The following is a 19,731-nucleotide window of genomic DNA, read 5'->3' as shown; positions in this document are numbered from 1 at the left end:
CAGCTCTACAAATGCTGTTTCATGTGCCTTCCTCACATCAGGCCTGGGGGAGGCGCCACCCCATCCAGAGACCCAGGAACTAAGAGACCATCACTGCCCCTCACACCCAGCAGGGGACAGGGATAGGATGACTGCAGGGACCCTGTGAAAGGGGGTGTGGAGGGCACCCGGCAGCCCCTGCCCCATGGCCACCTAAAGTCTTGCCAGGCAGGCACGGCAGGGCCCCTGCCCGGCAGTGGACAGCCTGCTCCCCAAGTGTTCTCTGTGGCCCGGGGCTCCAGCCCCAGGAGGCCGCCTTTCCTGTTTCATTGGCCACGCTTGATGGTGTCCTCAGAGGAGCCCTCCTCAGTGGCAGAACTGCTTCCTCAGCCTCTTCCCTGCCAAGGTTGTTTTCAAGTCTCAACAGTCACACTTTCGTCCCCGCCTCTTCTTTCTCTGGCAATTCAGCTTGAAATGACTCTGTGGTCTGCGGGTGACTCCACTCCAGGTGCCGACAGCCACGCCCGCAGTGCCACCTCCAGACGCTGCTGAGCTGTGCACCTCTGCCCGACACTGCCTTTGGGAAGCCCAGCGTCATAGCCCTGAGGGAGGAGGGCATCTGGATCCAGATGGCACCCTTGCCACGAGCTGTCCTGGCTCTGTCCCCACCCACGCACGGGAGGGCATGCCACCTGAGTCCATGTAGCCCTTCTCCTCCCAGCTTCAAATGCAGAATTCTGTTCCAGCTCACTGCTTCCCAGTCCCTCTGCCGACACTCAGGCCAGCGCTGTTTCCCAACCTCGTCCACTGGACGTGCACATTCATCTAGCTCCGCATCTGCCTCGTGAGTCAGCACAGTGGAGCTTTACCAGATGTTTTGCCACCACCCGATAGCTTGCCAACATTCCGAATCCCGGCAGGTCACGTGTGCTTAGCACACCCCTCTTTTAGTGGCCAGCTTCTCTATTAAGCCGAGATGCTCCAGCCAGACAACTACGGAGCACAGGCGTCTCAAACGACAGCTTTATTCCTCATGCTGCAGGCCCAGCTCAGGCTGGCGGGGAAGGGCAGCTTCTCTTCAATGTGACCGACCGAGGACCTGGACCAATGGAACAGAGATCCCGAATGTTTCCAGGCACCTTGCTGGGGATAAGAGCTGTTGAGGGGCTCACAAGGGCAGAGGAAGCTCTGGCGGACCCACAGCCACAGAGCTGCAACTCCAACACGCACAAAAGTCGGGGTATATGGCAAATAGCACTGATGACAATGATGGAGCCGAGGCCGGAAGCTGAGAGCGATGAGCTCTGTATGGAGGGCGGGGGACTAGGCGCCAGCCAGGCCGGTAGGAGGGGGGGTGTCGTAGAGGCAGGGTGGGGTGATGTTCAAAAACAGAAAAAAAGCTGATGAAAGATTGGCTTCTACACTCGAGAGCTGAAGCCTGAGGCAACAGGGTGAGGGAGACCCATGGAATCCCTCGCCCTCAAGGTCCAAATAAGGTTTTCCAAATCCCTCAGGCCATGGCTGAGCAGCGACTCGTCTCCCGGAGGGCCCCTCTGCCATCCCTGCTCTAACTGGGACTTGACGCTGGTGCTTCTCCCCTAAGGCCAGGTGCTTTGCATAGAACACTCGGGAACTCCAGGTATAAAGGCAAGGCACAGTTGACAGTCACCTGCCCACAGCAACACAGTGGGAAGGAGAGCACGCCACGCAGCCCTCACTTACACCTGAGAGGACTTTAGAACACGCATCATCAGAATCTCAGACCTAAAGGGGGCTTTTGAAATCATAACAGGAAGAGGTGCTCGTGAAACAAGGACAGGTAGTTTATAAAAATGAATCAGCCAGAGACCCAGGAAATGTTTTAAAAAGCAATCACTAAAATAAAAAATGAAAACTCAGTGAACAGTGCCATGGTTTGAATGTTTCCTCCAAAATTCATGTTGAAATTTAATTGCCATTGTGATGGTCTTCAGAGGTGGAACCGGTAGGCAGTGATCAGGCCAGAAGGGCTCCGAGCCTCCCTGAACGGATTCCTGTCCCTGTCAGAGCGCGCGGGCTGTCAGGAGCCTGGGCTGTAGCCGCCTCTCCCTTGCGTGTCCTCCTGCTCCTCCGTCTTCCACCATGGAGTGATGTGGGAAGTAAGAATAAATAAAAGGTTCCTCCTCAAAGCTTTCCTCGTAGTTCACTATGAATAAATACCGGTTTCTTCAGAGGTTAATTTATTTTAAAGCTTTTGCTAATAAAGTAGCTGTTGGTCATAATAAAAAATAAATGCATCCCCTGTTCTTAGTTCTTAAACTTTAACCTAGATATCTGCCCGGACATGCCTGGGCTTGGTCAAAGCTTATTCCCTTTCCTTTTTTGGAAAAGTTCTCTCTTCTCTAAGCATTCCTCACGTTACTTCCTCCTCCTCTGTTCTCCTCGGGCTTTACCTGGAAAGTTTCCAAGTTTTTAGCCAATTGGGTTAAGCATAGAGTGTGAGGTCCCGTTCTGGCCAATGGAAATTGGACCCAGCAGTAGGGCGACTGTGTCGGGTTATGAAAGTTATCAATGTCCCTGTCTCCTTGTTCAGGTGTGCCCTCCTGGCAAGACTGCCGGCGAGTTGCACCCTTCCTGCAGGAAGTAAAGCAGCCTTGCTGAGTGGTCCATTGTCTCACTGTGGGTTTTTCCCAACGTTTTAAACCCGTTTCCAACAAATTATGTGTCAAAAAGTCCACCAGATTCCAGCCCCTCAACCTCGGAATTCCCAGCCTCCAAAACGATAAGAAATACATTTATTTTCATTATAAATTTCCCAGTCTGTTATTGGTACAGCAACAGAAAATAAACTTGGGGATACTAGGTTGTGGAGAGTAAAGAAAAAGTTCCAATCCGTCAGGGCATCCTCATTCTCAACATGGCCTGCATTCTACACTCCAGGGTCCCCCATCTTCATCCCCCCCACCCCACAACTGTCTCATTTCTTTAGCCGTTTTCTCCCCACCTTCTCTTCCCTCCCCATCAGACCTTCCACCCAGCAAGCTAAGCCACCTCAAGTAGCCATGCCCTCAGGGCCCTAACCTAAGCACCCACCAAGGTCATTTCCCCAACAGACTGTTTTTTTGCTTTTTTTCCCCCCCGTGAGTGAGGTCACCTATGGGCTTAACGATAGAGCATACTTCAGACAGTTCTTTTACTAAGAGGAATCTGATGTCAGCTGTTAAGCTCCCCCCCCACACACACACACACACTTTCCACCATCTCTCATTAATCACCTGGTCAGACAGAAGCCCAAGAGCAGGTACAAGCCAGCTAAAGGTGGAGCTTGGCAAGGCTGTCCACACAGAGTGGCCAGGCCCAGCACAGATCTGAGGGGCTTTTAACAGGCACAGACAGAGCCCTAAGATCACTACCACCCACCCACCCGGCCAGCCAGGCCCAGATAAACCTCTCCTTGTTCCAAATGAATGAGCCAACAGAAAAAAATTCCGAAGTGTGGAGGGAATACAACACCCACAATGCAGAAAATCACCCATATCTGAAATATGCTCACCTCGGAGAACCAGTCAGCTGTGGAAATTCTCTGCATCGTGCTCATAAGAAAACTGAAGAACACACAACCGCTTCATACCAACAGGAAAAGAATTCCTATAAGGAGCATATTTACTTGTTCCCACTATTTGGTTTACTGAGCATGTATTATACGTATGATGGAAAAAAAGCTCAATCTAAAATATTGCCAACAAAGAACCCATTCCTCGTGTTGCAGTGACGAAGTAGGCCGAGGTCGGCCTGGTTTTACACTGGCTGCCCCCATCTAAGGCGCTGATGTGTCCTGTTACCAGCGGAGGATGTCCAGGTTCTTGGCATCTTGAACAAAGAACTGAATAAAACACACACACAGAGAGGAGTAGGAATGAAGGGATTTATTGAAAATGGAAGTACACCCCAGGGTGGGAGCAGGCCTGTGCACAGTGCATTTGCGAGTTAAAATACCCACTAGTGGATTCCATTGGTTACTTGGGGTACACCCGACGAAGATGGAGAGGATGAAGTCAAGTCACCAAGTCCTTTCTTTGGCCTATGCCCCATGGGGAGAGGATTTCCCGTCATAACTGAAGTGTGCATCGGCCGATGTCCCCTGCACCCAGACCCTACCTTCCTGCCTCACTACCTACAGCTATGTGGTCCTGAGCTGTCACCTCTTCCCTGTGAAGCTCAGGTTTCTCGTTGGTAAAATGAGGCAGAAATACCTACTGCTGAGATGTGTGAGGACAACACACACAGCGTCTCAACACGTCTTACACGGGTTTTAGCCCTTTGAGCCGCTGAGGGCTGCCCCAGGTGGAACTCTCTTCACTTTTTTTGGAGAACTGACCATGGGTGGCTGCAAATACCAAATTGGTTCCTGTTTCAGCCCTGCCTGGGAAGATTCCTTCAGCTGGAACCTTTAGGTTAGGAAAAGGGAGAAGGACCCAACTCCCACTGTACCCGGCCTGAGATAAACGCACAGAAGAGCAATCCTTGCTAATGCTGGGCAGTATGTGGACAGACACTGAATTTTAATCTTTGTATTGCCATGAGAATGCAATGACCAACACAGTTATTGCCCCCTGAACAGAGACGTAAAGTTCAGAAGAGATCCCTGGTGAGGAAGCCAGGGAACATTTCCCTGCAGAACAAGACGGGCAGCAGGATGAGATAGGGCTGATTTCACAGGGCTCCTCAGCACCCATGAACTTGAGAAACAAGTGGTCAGATGTATTTCAGTGCACCAGCCAGCAGTGGGGTCACGGTGGGAACTAGTCATGCCTGAAGGCCCTTCATCTTCCTATAACCCTCACTGAGGCACCAGATGCTGTTCCCTCCTTTGGCAAGGGCCCCGGGGCTGTGATGCTTTAATCACAGTACTTCAGACCAAGAACCTGCAGTTGAGGTGGCTGGGGTCATGAACCAGCTGCCCTCCAAACCCCTTCTCATCCCACCAACATAAGCTGCTTACAACCCCTCGAGGTACCCCAGGGGCCAGAGGGGAATGTCGTCCTTCATGGCTGAGGGAACACCTCTGCACCCTGGGGTAATGGATGGGACCACAGGCCATAATGTCTTAGTCTGTTTCATGCTGCTATACCCGAGGCTGAACAGTTGTTTAGAAAAACGCAAAGCAGGTTTATTTGGCACAAAATTCTGATGGAAATTTCAAGATTGGGCAGCTGCAACTGCTTCAACTCATGCAGAAATGGAAGGGGAGGGGCATGCATGGAGATGGCATGGCAGCAGAGAAAGCCACAGACAACTCCAGGAAGGCTGCCTCTCTAACCAGCTCTCATGGGGGCTCACCCCTCCACACAGGGTACTCATCTCTTCGAGGGATCCACCCTATTACCCAAACTCCTCCTACTAGGCACCACCTCCCAACACTGCCACATTGGGGATCAAATTTCAATACCGGTTTGGGCGGGGGCAGACCACACAGGCAAATCCCAGCATGGGGTGCTGGCAGCGGGCGTGCTGATGCAGGGCTGCTGCCAACCCGGCACCAGCTGTCTCTTGGCCTTCCAGATCCTGGGAATCTGGCTACGGGCATGAGTCCAGCCTTGGACACAGAGGTGGCTGCAGGAAGCTGTTAGCTCTGCAGATTTTATCAGCCTGGGAGAATGGCACAACACAGGCTTCCAAGGAAAGCCAGGATACTGGGCCAGCCTCAGCTCTGCTACACACCCCTATGTGGCACCTGGGCAAACCAGCAGCCAAGTACCCAGGACAGGGAAGACATGGATTCTTACTTCTCCGGGACGCCTAGGTGAAGCAGAGAGCAGATTCTTCTTGAGTCCTCTCGGCTCCGGTGCAACCACCAGCCTAGCAAAGAGTCAGAAACATCTTCTGGAAGAATCAGCATCATAGGGGTGATGAATGGGCAGTGAAGTATCTCACAGGTGCTGGGCTATGGGGTCACTCCCTTTTCCAGACTGAAGCAAGGAGATAAGCAGTCTGGGCCCCTAATCAGGGGCCTGGGGCCTGGCGGGATGAAAACAGCAGTGTACAGCCACCTGTACAGCTGCTCCTCACGCAGGCCCCACCTGGCCTCTCGGAGGGCGGAATCTGGGACTCCTGAACCAGATTCAGTTTCTCCTTCAATAGTAGGGAGTTTTCGCTCCCGACTGCAGAAAAATACCTTCAATGTGACCATCCCTCATAGCCCGAGGCTGGGTAAAATGGCCTGAGGAGGCAAAATCTGAAAAGCGCTATTAGGTGGCAAACTGCTGTCACTAGAGGGCTGAGGCCCCGTTCCTCTCCTCTGCCTGACCACCCTCGTTCCTGAGAAGGGAACGGGTTCTGGCAGCAAGGGTGAACCCTCGAGCAGGTCCCAGGATCACGACCCTCACCACTCCGCCGCACTCGGTGGCTACAGCTGTAAATGTGGGTCCACGGGGTCACCACGGCCACCAGGACCACGTGCCCGGCCATCTGCGGAACAGGAAAGCGCCCAGCGGGATGCTCTGGCCTCCTCCCCGCCCCCCCGATAAGATGCAAAGCGTTCGACCCAAAATGCCTTGAAACGGAGCCCAGACCCCGGCAGGTCCGACCCCGGCGACGCCGCTCCCACAAGCCCCTCCCTCGGGGCCGTCTGACGTCCCAGGCGGTCACTCTCTTTTCCAGACTCAGCAAGGTGCTGAGCCTGCTGAACTCCTAAGCCCTGGGGCCCGGTGGGATGAAAAGCCCTATTAGGTGGCAAAGGGGTTAAGCCTCCTTCTCCCCCGCCTGACAGCGACGCTGGAGAGCTCGCAACTCGCCTTCCCCAGCGCAAACAACCGTTCCTCCCAAAAACCCGCGGCCACCGCCTCCGCAGCAGAGCGCCGGAAGCAGAGAGCGTCTCGGGAGGGAGGTGCATGCTGGGAGCGGCGCTGCATGCTGGGAGCTGTAGTCTGCGGCGCAACTCGGCCAACGTGGCTCCCTGGTTCCTGACGTCCCCAGAGCCCGCGTGTGCAGGCGGTCCCGACACCGCGGCCCTAGCCTCACCGGCTCCCCGACTAAACGCCAGCCGGCCCTCTGGGTATGAGCGGCGGAGGTCGGGACAGTCCACGGCTCTGCCGCCCCCGGAAGGAAAAATCAGCGCGGACAGCAGCCCGGCCTCGCGAGAGCTGAGCTCAGGAGCCCCGCCTCCTGAGCCTCAGAAGTCCGTGGCGCTTTCCGTCGCCCGAGTGCGATTGGGCCGCGATGTCACGTGCCCCGAAGCGCCGCGCCCGATTGGCTGCCGCCTGGTTACCTATGGGCGACTCCGGTCCGGCGTCCTGGCCGGCCCAGCACCTGCGCGGCCCTCGGGCTTGGAGGGCTGGGCCGGGCGGGACGGGCCGGCGGCGGCGGCGGCGGCCTCGCCCTCTCTCCGGGGCTGCGACCCCGAGGCTGCCGGCTGCAGATGGGAGCCCGCGGAGCCGAGGATGCGGGCGGGCTGCGGCGCGACCCGGCGCGGGAGCTGTTCCGGGACGCCGCCTTCCCTGCCGCGGACTCCTCGCTCTTCTGCGACCTGTCTACGCCGCTGGCCCAGTTCCGCGAGGACATCACGTGGAGGCGGCCCCAGGTGCGGCGGGCGGGGTTTCTGGCTTCTGAGCGCGCCGATCCTCGAGCGAGCCGGCCGGGGTGGGCGGCCGGGGTTGCCCCGAACGCAGGGTCCGCAGTTCTCCTCAGAAGTGGGCGCCCGGCCCCCTCTTTCGTGGCTCCTTCCCACGCCCGCCCAGAACGAGCGGGACTCCGCGCTGCCCCGAGGACACGAGGCGAGACCGCGGCCCCCACCTGCGAGAGCTCCAGTCCAGAAGGATGCCCAGAGCGCAGCAAGAGGCGTTTAACAGCCCCAGCCCCTGCCCCTGCCCCAGCCCCTGCCCCTGCCCCTGCCCCTGCCCCTGCCCCTGCCCCTGCCCCAGCCCCAGCCCCTGCCCCTGCCCCTGCCCCAGCTCCTGCCCCTGCCCCTGCCCCTGCCCCTGCCCCAGCCGCACCGCCACCCCCACCTGTTTGCTTCCGCCCTGCAGAGCGTTTGTGCCTGCTCCTCCCGGCGGAGGGCCGCCCGTGCCCCTCTGGAGTGTCTAGACTGAGCCCACAAAGCAAAGCGTGAGAGAATTTCAGTTTCGGGATTTTTTGCACCTGCTTTTCCAGTTGTAAACGCTTAAAAATGGCAACTCCAAGGGATGCCCTGGCCGAGCGCCGTATTGTTTTCGGAAATGCTCTTTCTGCTGAGTGAGACGGCCCAGGGAGCAGCCTTGCCTAAGTGGATGCGGTCTTAGCGGAGACAACTGATGGCACCTGCCCTCGAACAGAGCTGGAACCTCTGGGCTCTGGTGACTGAGATGGCTTTGACAGGCAACCGGGTTTCTCGGACAACACGGAAGGGCTGGGGAGGAGGCAAGGTCAGAGCTTGTAGAGCCTTGTCATCGGAATGTGGGTTTTATTTTGTTAAAAGGTTGATTTTTAGGTGCAGTTAGAGGCCACTAGAGGGTTTGGTAGAGGAGTGATTCGTCTAGATGTGTGTTTTAGAAGCTCACTCTTGCTGCTGGGTGGGAAGTGGTTTGTCGGGGCAAGAATGCAAGGGGCCATCACAGTGGTCTTGGAGAAAGATGAAGGGGAGTCAGATTAGCGTGACGACCATTAGGATGGGCATTTGGAGTAGCGTGGTTTGAGACCTACTTTGCAGCGGGGACTGAGAGGCCTCACTGACTGACTGAAACAGAGGGTGAGGATAGTGGAGGAAGCAACATGCTTTCTAGGTTTCTGGCCTGAGCAAGTGGGTAGATGGTGGTCCTGGGACAGAGCCTGGGGTGACCTAGAGTTGGACTTTGCTCTCAGGTGTGCAGGTGGAGCTGTCCTGGAGGCAGGTGTATACAGAGTAGGGAGATCTGGGCTAGAGGCATTCATCTGGGAGGAGGAGCATTTAAATGGTTTATGGTCCACAGCCTGGCAGAGTGTCTCGGGGGAGCATCAGCAAAGAAGAAGGGGGCCTTGGGACTGAGCCTTGAAGAGCCCTAACATTTCTTGAGGTCAGGCAGCTTCCCTGACAGGTAGACTTGAGAAGCAGCAGGCAGTGAGGGAGAGGACACCCAGGGACATGCAGCCTCAGGGAACTGAGTGGGGACTGCCTCGGGGTAGCAGACGGCAGCTGTCCTGAATGCTGCTGAGTACTGTAGAGTTGGGACCGAGAGAAGCAGAGATAACAGTGACATTGATAGAGGCAGCTCAGGGGGCATGACTGGCTCAGAAGCTGGAGAGCCTGTGTGGTGAGCGATTGGGAAGCAGCAGTGGTGTCACGGTGCTTTCTCAGGCTGTAACGAGGAGAGGCCCGAAGGTACTGTGGTGCTGAGGGGTAATGTCCCGTCTTCATGCTGCTGGGACTCTGCCCCGGGACGTGGAAAGGAAGGAGTCCAGGCTCTGAGGTGGCCAGAGGGCAGGAGATAGGGTCAGGTCCAGAAGCAGGAGGCAAGGTTGGCAGCTCAGAGGGGCGGGCAGGGGGAGTGTGGATGCTTTGCGAAGACGGGGAGAAAAGGGAAGGTCTGTGATAGTTTGGGGATGTGGGAAATGGAGCCTGCTAGAGAAACAGGAAGACTTCCAGCAGGATGGAGGACGCATTTGAGATCTGCCAGCATGAATGAAAAGTGAAACTTCTCTAAACCAACATTTTGCTGTTTTGAGAAGGAGCTTGGGAGAGTTTGCGATTTTTCCAGTAAGGAAGGAAGACAGAGACAGGCCACCCAGAATTAAGCTGGACGGGGGGATTTGAAGCCAGGAGCTGAAGAACACCCGCCACGGGAAACCACCTCCCTGTCCCCTTCTGGGCTACAGTGATGATCGGAAAAGCTCTACCCCAACCCTTCACCTAAATCCTTGGGTTCTTAGTTTGAAGGATTCCCCAGCAGGCATGATCTGACTCTGGACAACTTTCTTTATTTCAGGAGATCTGTGCCACGCCCCGGTTGTTTCCAGATGACCCACGAGAAGGGCAGGTGAAGCAAGGACTGCTGGGGGATTGCTGGTTCCTGTGCGCCTGTGCCGCCCTGCAGAAGAGCAGGCACCTCCTGAACCAGGTGGGGGCCCCTTCTTCCCTGTTTGTCCTGGTGCCGGTTTGTCTTCTGCGCGATTCTCCTGGCTGCTGAGCACCAGGAGCCCTCGTGAAACAGACCCGTGCAGCAGTGGGTCTCTCGCCGTGTAGGGTAAAGACAGGAGCGTTCTGAGGCAGAGACTGAGGACTGCACTGTGTCCCTCTGCTGCAGGGGGTGGGCCTTGGCCCTGCCAGAGGGCTCCGTCAGGGAGGCGTTCATCCAGCTCTCTGCCCTCCTGAGCCCCGGGCTCTCCATGGAGTCCGAGCACCACATTTAGAGTAAAGAGACAAACGTGCCAGCTCACAGGACGGGTGGCCGGGGCCTCTGCCCCAGATCTCTCATGAGCTTGCTGCCTGGCTTTCTTACAGCGTTTGCAAAAGATGATTAAACCTGGCTCTGTCAGTAGACAGATACTCTGGGCGGAGAAGGCCTTCTCAGGTTTGCCTTACCTAGGAGTCTTCACGGTTTTATGCTTGGCTTCTTGCTGAGCATTGCTGATTAAAGCAGCGGCCTTGACAGTGGTGACCTCACTCGGCGTGTCACTCATTCCCAGGCCCCATGCTAAGCATGTCACAGTCACTGACTCTCAGTGTCATAGCCTTGCCTGCTTTGACTCTTGTTTCTTTCTTTTTAAACAAATGAGTGCTAAAACCACTGCCATTGTGGGGCCAGTAAGTGGCAGAGCCAGAACCGTACCAGCGTCGGGGGAGTGGTGCCCGGCCTGCGCTCCCCCTGACGCTGGGTCAGAATGCTTACCCCTGAAGGAGCCCCGCGGTAGACGTGGGGATGCAGTCAGCTGGCCCAGTGTGGGGGCACCAGGCTCCCAGCAGCAGAGGGGCTGCCATTCCTGTGGTGACATGTTGCTTGCAGCCAGCTTAGTCAGGAACGGGATCACTCATGCCCTTGAAAGTCACATTGTTTTGGCTTCAGGTCAGGTGCTTTTAGTGAGGGCAGCAGACTGTATCCTGGGATACGTGGCTCCCTCGGTGTGGTCCACAAGCATTGCAGTGAGAGGTCTATTAATCTCGTGTGTGGTGCTCAAGCCCTGTGCACGCACCAACATCCAGATGTGCCACAGAGTTCTCTGCAGAGCGTGGTGCCTGCAGAGTGCTCAGCTGTGGCCACGCTGTGGCCGGGACACCGGAGCTGTGCGGGGCGATGCTTATGTGATGCTTGCCTTTGCTTCTCCCTGTGTGTGCCCAGGTCATTCCTCCGGGACAGCCGAGCTGGGATGACCAGGAGTACCAGGGCTCCTTCACCTGTCGCATTTGGCAGTTTGGACACTGGGTGGAGGTGACCACAGACGACCGCCTGCCGTGCCTTGCAGGGAGACTCTGTTTCTCCCGCTGCCAGAGGGAGGATGTGTTCTGGCTCCCCTTACTGGAAAAGGTCTATGCCAAGTGCGTGTGCTGGGGCCCGAAAGGCCTGGTCTGTGGCGAGTGGTAGTTGCTGCCACCACAGGCTGCCCTGGGAGGGTCTCCACTCACTCCGGGCTGCAGAGCCCGCTTTGGTTCTGAGGGTCTCGTCCTGTGGGTCTGGCAGGCTGGCCAGACGCAGAGATTCTCCTCCGAGGCCTGTGGTTTGCCCACTCCCTCTTTCCCTTCCCTTGCTCCAAAGCCCAGCACTGGGTCATCCTCCACAGAGAGCATGTGCGCTGGCTTCCTTGTGTTCTCCACCCCGGCAAGAGAGACTTCTGTTTGTTGAATGGTTGGGACAGGCGACCTTGCTGTGTAGTTGCCAGGGAGAAGTGAGGCCACCCCAACGTTCCAGCACTTCTGTATCGTGGTGCTGGCTCCGGGACCAGGACCCTCACCATGAGTCATAACTGAACAGCCTTTCCTCTTAGAATGTATTTATCATCTTGCCAAAGGCAACTGGGCCGACACAGGCAGGGAAGCTGGCGAACACGGGAAGGCTGGCCAGTGACATCAGTACCAGTGAGCCCTTCCGTCCCAAGGGCTGGTTTTGGAAAAGTAGGGCTGGAGCTTGAGAGCCGAGGGGCGTGGGCATCCGCAGCCTCCACCCCTCCTGCCCTGCTCCTGTGCCCACAGCGGAGGCCAGAAAGTGTCTTTATGTGAGGGTCACTCGGGTTCGCTGTGAAGTAAGGTGTCTGAAGGGGAGGCCAAGCCTTGACCTGATGAGGATGAGAAGGAAGGCACAGAGGGGAATGAAGATGTGTGATTGAGGTGGCGGCCGAACGACTTGGGGTGTTATCGACCATGGGAGTCGGGGGTGGCCATGTTCAATGCCAGAGGCTCACTTCCATGGTGACTGTGTCTTCTAGGGTCCATGGGTCCTATGAGCACTTGTGGGCAGGGCAGGTGGCGGATGCCCTGGTGGACCTGACTGGCGGCCTGGCAGAAAGATGGAACCTGAAGGGCATAGCAGGAAGCAGAGGCCAGCAGGACGGGACAGGCCCCGGGGAGCACAGGACCTGCCGGCAGCTGCTCCACCTGAAGGACCAGTGTCTCATCAGCTGCTCCGTGCTCAGCCCCCGAGCAGGTGAGGCACGGGCCCCTCACCGCTGGGCCTCAGGCACGCTGTGGCTTTTCGTGTGACTGGCTACACAGCCCTGCCAGGACTAAGTGGGGAGAAGGAAGCTTGTTCTCAAGGGTGGTGTCCTGGGCTTGTGACCTTCCCCTGCTGTCCTCTTCCAGAGGGACGGAGCACTTCACTCCCTGACCAGTCCTTTCGGCTGGTGTGAGGCAGGAAGTGGGGGCACCGAGTCAGAGGCCATTGTCTGTGCTGTCCCTGGCCCAGCTGGCAACCAAGCAATATCAAAACCTGTTTTTTATTTTAGTGACAGATGTATATTCATTAAAGACAGTTTATTTACAAGAAAAGAAAGGGGCTGGGGTGGTGGCTCACACCTGTAATCCCAAAACTTTGGGAGGCCGATGTATCGCTGGAGCCCAGGAGTTTGAGATCCACCTGGGCAGCATAGCAAGATCCCATCTCACAAAAGGTGAAGCACAAAGTCCCTCAGATCTGCCCGCTGTGACTCGAGTGCTCTCAGTCTTCCGGAGCCCGTGCTGCGGACACTTTCCGTCCTGCACCCGCCTCTCACAGCGCCACACGCGCCGTCTGCGTGCTCGCTCCGTGAGCGGGTTTGCTGTAGTCTCTTAATCATTCCCCTGATGTTGGATCTTAAGGTCTTTCTGGTTTTATATAATTATAAATAACATTAATGAACATCTTTACTGTTTTTTAAATAGTTAGCATTGTTAATACTGGTCAAAGAATATGAGTATCACAATAAAGCAAAACAAGTTGGCATAGGCCTTGGTTTGGGTCGCCCACAAGCAGACCCTGAGATGGGGTTCAGGAGCACGTTGAGAGGTTCAGAGAGCCTGGAGGGCATGCACTCCCTGTCAGCCCCGCTGGGGCCCAGGCAGGACCCTGGCCTCTGAGCCTTCCACCTGGGAGTGAGGGCACTGGTCTCTTGAACATCAGCTTGGGGAGCTGTCGGTTTCAGGCTGGTCCAGGGTAGGGAGGGCTAAGTCCTAGCACTTCGGGCTTTGGAGAAAGCCCCCAGGCAGAGATGTGGCAGCTGGCACTGGCTGGAGGTGCACCAGAGCCTGCTGAGGTGGCCAGGGGCTGCGGCATGGGCGGGACTGGAGGTGCACCGGAGCCTGCCGAGGTGGCAGGGGGCTGCGGCATGGGCGGGACTGGAGGTGCACCGGAGCCTGCCGAGGTGGCGGGGGGCTGCGGCATGGGCGGGACTGGAGGTGCACCGGAGCCTGCCGAGGTGGCCGGGGGCTGCGGCATGGGCGGGACTGGAGGTGCACCGGAGCCTGCCGAGGTGGCCGGGGGCTCCGGCATGGGCAGGACCTGAGTCCTTCCAGGAGCCCCTCCACTCTAGACCATTGCCCACCACAGACGTGGCACCCGATCTGTTTGGCTCTTTTTTTTCTGTGCCCGTCTGTCTCAAGGTCTCTGGCCAGGTGGAGCTGTCATCCCCCTAGGCCTCCCTACCTCCCGTGGCTTCTAGTCAGGGCAGTATCCGGATGCCTGCCTGCCACGGGCTTTGCCAAGAAGAGCCCTCTCTGGGTTCTTAGCAGTTGCAGATGCATCTGTGCGGTGTGTTTGGGAAGTGGCACTGTGCCAGGCATCGGGCACTGATGGGTATGGGCGATGACTGACCTAGAGGAGGGCTGACTTACCCAGCACCGGACCCGGATGGCAGCTGAGTCAGGGCCCCGGTGCTTGCTCTGAGACGCTCCTGAGCTGACAGGCAAGTTGCTAGGAAAGGAGCTCCCATGGTCCATGGGGATCTGTGTCGCCACAGTCGGGTGGGCTGGAGCACGTCCAGAGAAGGAGATGGAGGCCTGTGTGTCCTCGTCCACATGGGACTTCATGGTGCCCTTCGTGCCTGTGCCCAAGCTGTTCCTCACGCAGGTGCCCGGGAGCTGGGGGAGTTCCATGCCTTCATTGTCTCGGACCTGCGGGAGCTTCAGGGACCGGCGGGCCACAGCGTCCTGCTGCTGCGGATCCAGAACCCCTGGGGCCGGCGGTGCTGGCAGGGGCTCTGGAGAGAGGGGTGAGCGACAGGGCCTCACTGTGCTCAGGAGGGGGCCCAGTGCCAACCTGGCCTGTGTCCTGGTCACCTTCAGCTGTTAGGACCTTACTTGGATATCTCCAGCAAGGCCCCTGAGCCCCTGCTCATGTGACACCATGCTTCTCTTGGCCCCAGATAGTCCTTGTGATGGCTGCTGAGGTGGCCAGGGGCTGCGGCCTGGGGTTTCGATAGGGCAGACATCGTCATGAGCTCAGGCGGCAGTCCTAGGAAGACGCGTTCAGAGGCGCGAGGTTCCTTTGGGAAAAGAGAGGGCTCCGGTGGGTGGCTGCTGCCCGGAAGGCCTGTGCTGCAGGCTGCTTCACGTGTGTGGCGGGGGCGCGGAGCTGCAGAGCTGCAGAGCTGGGCCGAGAGGGCGCTGGCAGGAACTTCGGGCTCTCTGGGTCCCCTCCAGGGACCCCCCAGCCAGCCTGCCAGTTGATGCTACCAGTTTTCGGGAGGGGCTTCTGCTGAGTTGAGGTTTCTTGCAGGGGTGAAGGCTGGAGCCAGGTAGATGCAACAGTAGCGTCTGAGCTCCTGTCCCAGCTCCAGGAAGGGGAGTTCTGGGTGGAGGAGGACGAGTTCCTCCGGGAGTTTGATGAGATCACCATCGGCTTCCCCATCACGGAGACTGGCCACCTGCAGAGCCTCTACACAGGTAGTGCCCTGAGGGCTGTGCTGGGCGTGTGCTCTGCTGCCCAGGTGAGGAGGCTGGGCAGTGCCCGGTTTGCTTCTCTCTAGTGTGGAGGGATGCTTCTGTCCCGGGAGCCGGGAGGAGCGTAGGCTCGTGGGAGGGGCTGGCTCTGCCTGTGGCCGCGGGGCTCGTGGGGTTGGCATGGTGGGAGGCCAGCTTGGAGCCGTGTCCTGCAGCTGACACCTGTGTTCCCTCACTAGAGAGGCTGCTCTGCCACACTGGGGCGCTGCCCGGGGCCTGGGTCAAGGGGCAGTCAGCAGGAGGCTGCCGGAACAACAGCGGCTTTCCCAGCAACCCCAAATTCTGGCTGCGGGTCTCAGAGCCGAGCGAGGTGTACGTGGCCGTCCTGCAGAGATCCAGGATGCATGCGGCGGACGGGGCAGGCTGGGCACGGGCGCTGGTGGGTGACAGTCGTACTTCATGGAGCCCAGCGGGCATCCCGGGCAAGCACTACCAGGCTGTGGGCCTGCACATCTGGAAGGTAAGTCGGCCCCACGTGGCTCACGCTCCATGGCACATGTGGTGTGGAGGCCCATGGAGGTCTGGGTTCTTGGAGCAGCCCTGCCGGGACACATGGGACTCTGCCCCAGGCCCTACCAGCCTCCCCCTCCTCGGGCCGCGGCACGGGGTTGCACCTGCTGGTGCTCTCCGACCCGGCCGTGACCTGAGACTGCCGGCTTGGGCTTCTTTCTGCCTGGCCTTGGGCCTCGTTGGCCAAAGGAAGCAAAAGAGGCTGCAGCCAGGACAGGACCCACAGGGCGCCGGGCCCAGGGTTCCCGACAGCGCCATGCCTTTCTGGGGCGGAGGCGGAGTGCTGGCCGAGGACCTGCCTGGGCCAGTCCCAGCTCTGCAGCCTGCTGCATGACCCAGCATCGGCCGTGCCCTCTCCCTGCCCGCCTCAGTCTCTTCCCCTGCCAGGCAGGGTCCTGACCCAGGCCTCATGGGATTGCTCTGAGGCCTGGTCAGTCCCAGGCTCAGCCACTGGTTCACAAAATGTGCTGTTTCCTGGAAGAACTGATGAGGGCGCCTGGGAGCAAAGGCCTGAGTGTGGGCGAGGATGTGCCGGCCACTTGCTCAGGGACTGGGTTTTAATCTGGTGTGCCCTGATGGGTGTGACACCTGGTACCACACTGTTCCCTATCCCTTCATGGATGTGGCCCCATGATGTTCCTTTCCTCTTACAAAAGAAGGTGCTGGAAGGCCCACTGTCCAGCAGCCCCCAGGTTGCCTGGGCCATGGCACCTCCTACAGGGGAGGACTTTTAGGCTCCAGACGGTGGCCCCAGGGCCAAGTGCAGCCCTGGACAGGCGGGCATCTCCAGCTGGCCCCTGACAGGGTGGAAGGCGCTGACCGGCCTTGGCACTGTCATCTGCTGCCTCCAGAGGCTGCTGTGCTCGGAGCAGGAAGGCCAAGGCGCCTGACGCTGGCCTCTTCTCTGCACTGGGCCTCTGCCCCTGCTCACAGGTGGAGAAGCGGCGGGTCAGTCTGCCCAGGGTCCTGTCTACACCTCCCGTGGCTGGCACCACGTGCCACGCATATGACCGGGAGGTCCACCTGCGTTGCGAACTCTCACCGGGCTACTACTTGGCTGTCCCCAGCACCTTCCTGAAGGACGCACCTGGGCAATTCCTGCTCCGAGTCTTCTCCACCGGGCGGGTCTCCCTCAGGTGAGAGGAACCGTGCAGCGTGGCCTGTCCTCCGAGGCAGGGTTCGGGCACCTTCCCTCGGGGCTGGCAGGTATCCGTGTGGGTACTGAGGCTGCTGGGACCCACCACCAGCACCCTCCCATGTTTGTCTCCCTGGCAGTGCCGTCAGGGCAGTGGCCAAGAACACCGCCGCTGGGGCAGTCCTGCCTGCGGGGGAGTGGGGGACCGTGCAGCTGCGGGGCTCGTGGAGAGCCGGCCACACGGCGGGGGGCAGCAGGAACTTTGCCTCCTACCCCAGCAACCCCTGCTTCCCCTTCCTGGTTCCCGAGGGCCCTGGCCCCCGCTGCATCCACATCACTCTGCATCAGCACTGCCGGCCCGGTGACACCGAGTTCCACCCCATTGGCTTCCATGTCTTCCAGGCAAGCTCCTCGCCACGGGAGGAAGGGGGAACAGAGGGGCCCTCAGAGAATTTGCATCTTGGCCTCGGTTCCAGCAGAGGGCTCTGGGCTCAGTCACGTGGGCACGCAGCCCCAGCTTTCCTGCCCTTCGAGGCGCCGCCTGGAACCACACGGGGCTCTTCCCCATCTCCATCCTCCCACGGACGAGGTTGAAGATGGCCTCTAGAAGGGCCGGGGGCCTGGGAGGTAGGGCTCACCCAGGCAGGGCGGGTTTCCAGAGGAGGTGGTGAGTGGGGAGGAGGGGAGAAGTTTGTAGGGGACGGGAGGCTGAGCTTGAGTCCGGCCGGCGCAGGCTGAGCCCTGGGCTTTAGGGACACGGGAGCCCCATGGACTCAGGTGAGAGGAGGGGAGGCCCAGGCTGGCCGGCCACAGCAACCCCTGCGTCTTAGGAAGTCCACAGTCACTGGGCTCAGCCGGCAGCCCCTTGTCCACTGTGTCCCGAGGTCCATTCTCCGCCGACCAGTGTCCCCTGGAATGCAGGGCCCAGATGAGGAAGACTCTGTGCCCCTTGGTTTACGGTGGGCTGCCGGGACTCCCAGAGCCTCACTGTTTGCCCCAGGCAACTGGCTCAGGTCCCCCAAAGCTCTGAGGAAAACACGTCCCAGGGTCCAGTGAGAGCACCCTTGGGGCAGGCTGGGCAGTCCCAGGTTTTAAAATGAAGCCCCTGGTGATGCGACGCCTCCAGGCTAGGGCCCTGCTGCCGGCACCTTCTGGCAGGGGTGATCAGGCCTTGCATAGGACGCAAGTCCAGTGTCTGGGGCTGTGTGTGACTCAGGAGGGCTGTGGGCGTCCAAGCAGGTAGCCCCGGGCTGTGCCCCCTACCCCACGGCCGGCCCCTCAGTCTGAGCCCGTGCCTCCCCAGGTCCCAGAGGGTGGCAGGAGCCCGGACGCGCTCCCGCTGCTACTGCAGGAGCCGCTGCTGAGCTGCGTGCCGCACCGCTATGCCCAGGAGGTGAGCCGGCTCTGCCTCCTGCCTGCAGGCACCTACAGGGTCGTGCCCTCCACATACCTGCCGGACACAGAGGGGGCTTTCACGGTGACCATCGCAATCAAGATTGACAGGTGGGGCCCTGGGACTTGGGCGGCCTGCTGGAGGCTAGGGTCCTGGAGTCTTAGCCCTTGCCCATCCCCCACGTCTCTCCTGCCTGCCCCTCACCCCCAAGCTCCTATCTGTCCTGGCAGAGCAGGGCTGTCCTGCCTGCCTGGGAACCCTTCCTTGCTGGTCTGGGCTTGCGGGGAGAGGCTTGCGGGGGGTGGGCAGAAGCGCACAGCCCCTCATGTGCCAGTGGGGTGTGGGGGCAGTGACCTGGCATCTCTCCGCAGGCCATCCATTCACAGCCAGGAGGTGCTGGGCCAGTTCCTCCAGGAGGTACGTATGCATCCCCCAGCCTGCTCACCTGCCTGCCTCAGGTGGGTGGCCTCTGCCTGGGACATGAGGTGCCTTGACAGTTCCTGTGAGAGCCCCGGGTGGCGCCTCAAAGGGCCGGGGGATTGGGCTGCATCCCATTCCCTGGCCGTGCTGGCGGTGGGGTGAGAAGGGGTGAGTGCTGCCGCCGCCTAGGCCCCCATCTGTCCTCGCAGGTCTCCGTCATGGCAGTAATGAAAACCTAGCTGTGTGGCCCCATGCCAGCTCAGGTGACTGGAGCCGAAGGCCTGCAGGGCTCCCAGCGGCTGGGCCGGCCAGCCAGGCACTGTTGGCTGCTGGTCCTGGGTCTTGGCCCGCCTCCCAGCCCTGCCAGGCGGCTGCTGCCTAGGGGTCCACAGGAAGCCTCCATTGTGAGAGACGCAGCCCTGGGGGTGCGCAGGTGCTGCAGTAAGGGCGGGAAACTCGGTGGCTTCTGTGGTGCCACTGAGACAGCAGAGACCCCAGGATCCCTCCCAGACTCTCCTCGGCGGACTCTAGAAGAGGCCTCACACCCAGAGGGGAGGGCAGTGGGTCTTCTTTAGAACTATTTATTGTCTGAATCGCTTTTAGGATGTAACTTTATAAATAAACACGAGCACTGGGGAGTTGCAGAGCAGTCATGCTCCAAGTAGCTCCAGGCTGCATTTGCTCTTGCTGAGCCTGCTGTGGGGGGCTGGGTGCCTGCCAAGATGGTGAGGAGGAAGATGGCCCCAGAGGGCCCGGGGCCTGGGAGGTGGGCAGAGCCAACCCAGGCAGGGCAGGGTTCAGGAGGAGATGGTGAGTGGGGAGGAGGGGAGAAGTTTGGAGGGGTGGGCACAGAGCATGCCCCAGGCCAGGAGGCTGAGGTTGAGGCCCGCCGGGCAAGTCAAGCCCTGGCCTTGGGGGGACCAATAGACTCAGGAGTAGGGGGAGGGGAGGGCCCGTGAAGGC

General features: G+C 59.1%; 1 protein-coding gene and 1 long non-coding RNA gene across 2 annotated transcripts; one reads left to right on the top strand and one right to left on the bottom strand.

Annotated features, from left to right (window-relative positions):
• Positions 1-4,534: 4,534 nt before the first annotated feature.
• Positions 4,535-6,854, bottom strand: LOC116551558. The gene is made up of 2 exons (XR_004268990.1): positions 6,546-6,854; positions 4,535-6,426 (listed from the first exon to the last, which is right to left on the bottom strand). It is a non-coding gene; the product is annotated as an uncharacterized LOC116551558 (long non-coding RNA).
• Positions 6,855-6,884: 30 nt separating this feature from the next.
• On the top strand, positions 6,885-19,414 carry CAPN10 (calpain 10). The gene is given in 13 exon segments (XM_032277709.1): positions 6,885-7,416; positions 7,419-7,537; positions 9,894-10,025; positions 11,244-11,440; positions 12,325-12,542; positions 14,439-14,580; positions 15,087-15,253; positions 15,490-15,770; positions 16,754-16,956; positions 17,096-17,357; positions 18,259-18,458; positions 18,720-18,765; positions 18,978-19,414. Coding segments are annotated over 13 exon segments (2,016 nt in total). The 5' UTR covers positions 6,885-7,397; the 3' UTR covers positions 19,008-19,414.
• Positions 19,415-19,731: the final 317 nt, after the last annotated feature.

This window comes from Sapajus apella, unplaced genomic scaffold (genome assembly GCF_009761245.1).
Source record: "Sapajus apella isolate SASKATOON/1434 unplaced genomic scaffold, GSC_monkey_1.0 scaffold10, whole genome shotgun sequence".
NCBI lineage: Eukaryota > Metazoa > Chordata > Mammalia > Primates > Cebidae > Sapajus > Sapajus apella.
This window is presented reverse-complemented; position numbering and strand designations above follow the sequence as displayed.